At 37.5% G+C, this 8,244-nt stretch overlaps 1 protein-coding gene across 1 annotated transcript in view; it reads right to left on the bottom strand.

Moving 5' to 3' along the window:
• The window catches only part of LOC107670281 (alpha-catulin-like), a 68,125-nt gene extending 62,786 nt beyond the window's left edge, over window positions 1–5,339 (bottom strand). Inside the window, exon 1 of the mRNA XM_016462831.1 lies at window positions 5,016–5,339. Within this exon, the coding sequence (XP_016318317.1) occupies window positions 5,016–5,111 (96 nt within the window). The 5' untranslated portion in view covers window positions 5,112–5,339. The remainder of the gene's footprint in view (window positions 1–5,015) is intronic.
• Window positions 5,340–8,244: the final 2,905 nt, after the last annotated feature.

Genomic DNA, 8,244 nt, shown 5'->3' with positions numbered 1-8,244 from the left:
ATTTCTCCGATCACAAATGCAGACATGGTTTTAGGTTTACGCGGCGCAATGCAACGCAACGTGTAAAAAGACAGTATAAGTGATTATAATCCATAATTATGTCCCCACTGGATGCAACGAATGCCTCGTTTATAATGGGTTTTAATGTTTTTGAATCATCGCTCCGGCCTGACAGGGCCATCATCACAGTATGGTGAGGGGCGTAAGATTTCCGTCTCACGCTTGAGGTATTCGGCCAATCACAACGCACTGGATAGCTGGCAAATCACAGCACACCTCGCTTTTTTAGAACGATGAGCTTTGTAAAAATTGACGCGTTTCAGAAAGGCGGGGCATAGAGGAGAAACAATAATGTACAGTATGTGGAAAATAATGTGTTTTTTTAACCTTAAACCGCATAAACATTTCATTACACCAAATACACCAAATAATGTTCTTTTTAGCAGCATCATATGACCCCTTTAAAGTAAATACCACTTGATTTTGATATTTCCTAATGCAGTAACAGTCATACATTTTTACAGTGAATATTTTTGGGGGCCACTGTACCTGGTAACTCAAGTAAAAAAAAAATGCACATTCACTTATATTTTCCATGGTTTGAATGGTATGTTAGATAATTTACAGCTACAGAAGATTCTGGATGGGTGTTGTAGTTCACAATACCACTCTTATCAATTCTGGCTTCCTTTTTTACACCTCCACTGGTTAAACAAACACATGGAACACAAAGAACATTCATGCAGCCAAGTAAACACACAGAACATGCCATCACACATACATAAGTTTACGCATACTGAACATGAAGCTTGCTTTGTTCTGGCTCTGAAGGGTATTTGGCCATGTAATCCTAAGCAGTTTACACTGAGCACACATTCATCCATCTTTCTTGTCAACTTACAGGAGGCACCAGGCTTACCCTTTCTGCTCGTAGTTGATCTATTATCTTAACAGTGCTCCTTGTGATGTAATTTCCTCCAACAGAAGTTCTCTTGTGATTATGTAACTCACCATCTCAGTTTTGATGTTTTCCATGCAGGGCACATGTGATATGCTTTTACAGAACAGCTTTGTAGCCCTGACAAAAATACTTATAGCCTAGGTCATGAGAGGAACAGAGGCTTTGCATATGGAATGTAACTTTGGCTCAATTGTGTACTTAACATGCAAAAACTCTCACTTCCACCAACTTTCAGAGGTTCACAAAAGTGCAGATGGCACAGAGCTTACAAAAGCACAAGGGCTCAAGAAAGTATTTGCAGCCAATTATTGCTCAAATCTTTTCTGGAAAACAACCCTTAGTCCTGAAGAATAAGGACATGACCAGCACAAATATGTAATAACAAGGCTTCTTGACACAGGAGTTTAAAAGCATTCTAATCAGATCAAAGACTTTGTAATTTCATAAATCCTGTCCTGGCTTTGGCTCAAAAATCCAAGACCATTGCATATACAGTGAAACTGAAGATATTATGATGAACTATGAACTATTATGATTGTTCTGTTTTTATTTGTCTCAACAGCAGTTATAATTCAAGTTAGTGTGTTCAAAAGGTTTCACGTGTGAGCCTAAACAGACAAGTAAAAAAATTTTAAGGTAAAAACATTTATTAAATTATTGTTTAATAAATATCATTACACTGTCACACCACAATTTTACTACATTTTTCTGGCTTTTGTTCACCCCACACGACTTTGTTTTTCTGGACATGTTTTAAGGAATAATGTATTAATGATAAATTAATAAAAAGGAATTAATAATAAAAGATTATGCCAAACTATTTTATTTGCTTTTCAAAAATATAGGCATATTCTTGTAATTATAATTTTTTCTTTATTATATCCTCATCACTGTTGATTTAATAGCCTTCAAAAAAATTATTGTATTAAAATATATTTGAATTGAGAAACTAAAATTATGCTCATCATAGAAGATGTGTTGTATGCGTGAATAGCATTTTAATGTTGTAAAAAAAAAAAATATATATATATATATATATATATTCAGACTAAAAATGACATTGACCATCATTGACAATTATCAATGGCAATATAGAAACTGCAGCTTAATAAAACGAGAGGAAGCTTTTCAGCAAATGTCAAGATCTCAAATATGACGCCTGAGTGGGCCAACAGGCAAAAACACAGACAGACTGATCTTGGCCTGAGAGGATAACAGCAGTAATTACACAGTTGTGAAAGTAAGACTGATAACAGAAAGGATAACCGGGGGAGATCAAGCCTCTGTATGTGTGCCTGTGCATGAGGATGCTCAATATCACAATTTTGAAAATGAGTCACTAAATGAGCTTTGAAAACCCTTTCTCGCCAACATGAAGCTTTCATTTCCTTCCCATTATCATGCTCAGCCCCCTAGAGAGAACACACAGGATCTGACCTCTGCACTCAACCTCCTGTCCTTCACACAGTCTTATAGCCTGAGATGTTAATGGCACTTTCACATTCAAAAATCATGCAACACAATTAATTTTAATTCTGTAGTTTTCGATTCGGCTCAAATCCTCATGGAACAAATCAAACAACCACCTCATTTTTGGAAACAATTTCAAAGTGGACTACAACTGTGCTTACTACATTGCAACTATACCAGACTTGTGCATACAGGGAATTTGGCAGTTGCACGAAAGACAACATCTTTTACATTTGTATCTGGTCATTAAGCATTAGATTGCTTGACAAAACTGTAGTTGGGGGAAGGGTTCTGACCAAGGCCACTTTGACAATCTATTGTCCAGAATCTGTAAAGCACTGAAAGAAGTCCCATTACCCAAAGGTCTACTGAATGGGCAATTAGCATGTCTTCTAACACTGACATTTCAGCCTCATTACCATCAGCCGTCCTAGTGAACACCACTAACTAGCAAACTTTCAAAAAACATTTCAGCAATCATCTCCCATCACAACACTAAACCAACTAGCAATTCCATTAGAATGGCACATCCATTCTCTAAACCACTCGTCTCCCCTAAGGTTGTGGGGTAGAAGGGCAAAATAAAAATACATTTTAATAATGTCAGATCTAAAGGCTTGCAAGTGCATTGGAAGGGTTTTGAAAGTATAACAGTTATGCATGTGAAAATCACATGGAAACAGATTTCTCACAGATGCTTCTGAACCAAAACACTCTGCTTTTCAGAACAGCACACGTATGGTATGTGACGTTATGTCACCATCACCTAGGTGAATCCTGTTATTTAATGAGGAATGGAAATCAGCAGCTGTGAGCTGTGAATAACTAAAGATTGCAAGTTACAAGACTATAGCAGCAACTATAGTGCTTTAAGAGCACTGGAATATTTCACTGCTTCTATCAATCCAACATTTTCAAAAGTCGAGAGCCTGTTTTCTCTTTCTCCAGTATCGCTCAGGAGCGTGTTTCCAATGCTCTCATTAGAAAATGTAACTATTTTATGAGATGGCAATTCCATATGAATTTGTACGATGTAAGAATGTAACAAACATAAGAATGATGGTCTACCCCTAAATAGCAGTGGGACATAAGCAGATACGAAAATGTACAAATGACATTGTAAGATTTTTATGAATTAGTTACCCATTCACCAAAATGTTAAATATAGTTAGTATCGCCATTGCCCGTATAACAACAGAACTTTCTGCTTAACTACTACAGAATAAAGCATAGGCCTAATTGGAGAAATTAGCTAGCTAGCCATGGCTGTTCCCAAAACTGTATTAACACTGTCGCACATCTGTTGTTTAAACCATGACACGTAACTGCCATTAATGACGTCACACAGGTGGTGTAGCAATAAATTCAGCTCATTAATTAGTTCCAAATCAAATTCATATTATTGCTCCAAATAGCAACGTGGACTACTATTATTATTCTCCTTTCTTTTGCTTTTTTTATTTACACGTTTCAATATCATGACATACAATTAACTTCTAACCACAGGTCGAAGGCTGTAGCTGGTTTTCGGGAAACACAGAATTGCCTACAACCAATTCACAGCCATGCAGCACTCATCACCACAGAACTCCTGCCTGTGAATGAAATTGTCTAATTTCACCTGCAGGTAGAAAATCAATTAAAAGTAAATAAGGTACAAAATTCCAGCCAAGGGAAACAATAATCAGCCTAAACTAATGAGAAAATTATTATTTTATGAGGCGGCAGTATGAAATGAAATAGTAAAATGTGATTCATACATAAACATGATCTTTAGAAAAAAAGGAGAAAAAAAGTAAGCATGAAGGTCCACCCCTAACACTAACCATCAGTGTAAGCAGATTGTAAGGAAATGTATGAATGAAATTGTGCACATTCTTATAAATTAGCCACCAATTTGTCAAAATGTAAATGTTATGAACTCCCATGAAATTGTGTTATAAGCAGCACCATAATCATGTTGTCAAATCAAACTGTTAAGACTATTAGTGATATACAAGATATATTTTGTTATAAGAGAAATTACTGATTTCAGTCAAATTATATTTTATTGTAATAAATTAGTTGAATTTAGTAAAATCCTTACAGTTTTTGACAGTAAACTAATGGAGAACCTCACTTTCTCAAATAACCTGAAAAAGTTTCACTTCTTATTCATTCAGAGACCCTGTAGAATACAAACAACACACTTCCCTGACATTAAATTAACATGGCGAAAACAGTTTCCGGCAAAATACCACGAATATTAAAAAGATTGCTAATTAAACTGAAGCAACCCGATAAGTGCCACCACTGCCACCTAAGTCAAAGAAATGAACCAAAATGACAGACATACACCGACGCTTCTTATACTGTTTAAACTTCAAAAGAGTCTCCATAATAATTTCTTAATTTGCTTTATTACATGTAGCAGCTATGGCATTTTGGCGGAAACTCTGGTTACCCTAGGGAAATGTTGCAGTTGAGGGTTCAGACAGTGTTCTAGTTAACCTTTACACATGATACGCATTCGTCCATTAAGCGGTTGCTGTAGGTTTTAAAGGATTAATGACCCCGCCGAGAAGTTTCTTTGATCCGGACTCACCTGAGACACGAGCGGGATGAGAGTTTGCTCCACCGAGCGAGTTTGGATCTCCAGCCCGCAATCAAAGTTCCCACCGCCGCACGGAGACGAAGCCATTCCCGCCGACCCGACCCCCACGAGCGCTCACCACAACACTGAGTCTGCTCACCACAACACTGAGTTTGCTAGGAGTCTCTCAATGCTGCAAGCGCGTTTGGTTTAGTTTAAAAGATCCCTCCGTCTGTTCTCCACTATATTCCCCGCGCACTCGCTTCTGAGTAAAGGACTGTTCATGTACATGCAATATACCAAACTACAACCACAGGACTGACTGCTGCAGCCACTGGCGAGTCAGTATCAGAGCGAGAGAGACACATACACACACACACACACAGAAAGAGAGAGAGAGAGAGAGAGAGAGAGAGCGTGATCAGAGGCAGACTGCGCGCAAGCGGCACAATATGAGGGACAGAGTGTCTCTGTCTCACTAAACTTTTCATTTTCAGGGTTCTTGGTGCTTTTAAAATAAAACACTTTTTGGCCAAACAAGAAAACATTATTGGACGATGCAGATAACAAAATTCTGTGTATATATATTATGTATATATATATATACACACACACACACACAGAAAGAGAGAGAGAGAGAGAGAGAGAGAGAGCGTGATCAGAGGCAGACTGCGCGCAAGCGGCACAATATGAGGGACAGAGTGTCTCTGTCTCACTAAACTTTTCATTTTGAATTTCTGTTTATTACTGTTTTTGCCCTTTTCACTTTTACCTTAATATTTTGTCTTTCTTTTTCAATTATTCATGTTATTATAGACATTAGGTTTGTAGCTCTTAGAGCACATCTGTTAGTTTTATCTAGTGTAGCCTACTCAAAAGTGGACAATTAATAATAATATTAAATCATTAATAATATTAAAACGACAACATTATAATAATATTAAAATGATTAAATTTGACAAAACTTAAATGTATTGTTTTACAATATATTGACATCCCTAGTTGTGCTACTTTTATTGTAGTACTTTTATATGTATTATTATTTACTACATAAATATTATATTATATTATGACTATTATATTATATTACAATAGAATATAAAAATTGTGATTGTAAATGTAATTTTTTTTTTAATGTTCTCATTAAGAAAATTATAAATAAATAAATATTTTTAAATACCTGAAATTTGCTAAAAATCGACCCCAAAAACTTGGCATTTCCAAGTTTTTGTCCAATAAAATCTAATGACCTTTGCACAACCTGGCAACATTTAAAAAAAAATCAGCCCAATGTTCATTGCACACAAAAGTTGCAAAAGGTTTGGTAATAAACGTGCAGTTATTTGTCAGCCCAATACAGCACATTTAACTGAAATCACTGAGAGCAGTTTGAATTGAGGGCTGCAGGGTTTCGCTGCCTAGCAAAAGTTTTTTGTAACACGATGTACATGCTGCAAATGTTATGATTTGAATTATTAATCCCATAACTAAGGTGCATAATGTAATTCCACACATCTCACACCAGCTCAACAACTGCTGCTGTGCATTTCAGTGGTGCTGCTGAAGCAACAATAGTCCATTTATTAAATGCTAATTGAAGTTACTAATCTCATCACAAATGCAGACCGTGCCCCAAATGTCTCAGCCTGTGATTTTCTCAGTCTCTTTAGAATGAAATGAGGCGATTCGGCGTTGCTCAACAGTTTGCAATGAGCTGTAAACCTCTTCTGCCAGCTTCTAAAATGTTATGCTTGGGATGGACATCTTGTTTGAAGCAGGACGGTCTGTTCACAAAAGCTGTGAAAGCCTATAGTATATCATTAATGGTGTTCAGATTGTTAGAAAGTGATTCCTCCTGAGATTTCATCAATTGAGTTAGTACTGACCTACTTCTCAGGAGATTACCGGCAAAGTTACTTCAGGTATATGAAAGGTTATTTAAAGGGATAGTTCTCCCTTAAGAATTCTTTGACATTCTGTCTCCTGTGGAACACAAAAGAAGGTTTTTTGAAGAATGTTTAGACCTTTTGAGCTCCATCTTTAAATAATGTATGCCTCTAACTATAAATGTTCCTGAAATGTGTGAACTGAGCTGTTAGTGTAATGTTCTTGAAGAAGTAACCAGCTTTGTTTAAGTGTACGGCAGTAATTTAAGCTTCCAGGGATGTGTGTTTCCTCTGAGTCATGAGTATCAGGTGACATGAGAACACTTCCTCAAACCAGAGCAGCTGGAGCAGTGGCCAAATAATCTCCACTACTGAACCACACAGGGACTGTGGGCCTCAAATGTGGTTAGTTGTTATCCAGTAAAAGTACAGAGGTCTACCACTTTGCACACTGTAGGCCAGAAAGCTGACAACCATGCCAAATGCTTCCTCCAGTGGTGCTTGCAGTGTATGACTTTATTTCTTCTGCAGAACATTTTGAAGGACGTTGGTAACCAAAGAGTTTCAAATCCCATTCTACATGGACAGAAATTACAATTGAAGTCAAAGGGAAGCAAAATTGCTCGGTTACCAAGATTCTTCATAATATTTTCATTTATCAAACAGTTTTGGAACAACATGAGGGTGAGTAAAAGATGACAGCATTTAAATTTTTGGGTGGACTATGCCTTTAAAGTCACATGTAGGCAGCCAAAATATATTTATATCTAATTTTCTTGTGTTTGTATTCTTTAATAATTGCACTGTCCATGGAGCGGACCTGACTTACATTTCACTGCTGGTCATATATTCCCTATATAACCATGTATGTGACAAATAAAAATCTTGAATCTTGACTCTTGAATCTTGAATCAAAATGTGATCTAATCATGCTTCCCTTTCATGGGAACTTCGAAATGCGTCCTCTAGGGGTCGCTATGGGGAACGCCTCGTCGTGACCCGTGTCTGAAGCATACATTGAAAAAACACCAACTCGCTGGCCGGCGACAGCCATGACGTCACTACCGGTGCGACTATAGTATAAATAGGTGCCGGGAGCACACATCATTCTCTTCTTCGTCTTCATTGACTGTTTTGTTTGAAGCGTGCATTTCTGTGGTAAGAGCGATCTCTATTCATCTCATGCACACGATGGTGATGCTCCAAGCATATCAGGCTGACCTGCTGAAAGACCGGGATAGCGGCCTTCACAAAGTCCAGGTCTGAGCCCGAACAAACCCAGGGGTCCTAGCCTGTCTCGGTTTGAGGATCAGAGACTGGCTCAGAAGGCTAGTGTCGCGGCTCGCGCTCCTCCC

This window comes from Sinocyclocheilus anshuiensis, unplaced genomic scaffold (assembly GCF_001515605.1).
Source record: "Sinocyclocheilus anshuiensis isolate Anshui unplaced genomic scaffold, SAMN03320099.WGS_v1.1 scaffold913, whole genome shotgun sequence".
In the NCBI taxonomy this organism is placed as follows: Eukaryota; Metazoa; Chordata; class Actinopteri; order Cypriniformes; family Cyprinidae; genus Sinocyclocheilus; species Sinocyclocheilus anshuiensis.
This window is presented reverse-complemented; position numbering and strand designations above follow the sequence as displayed.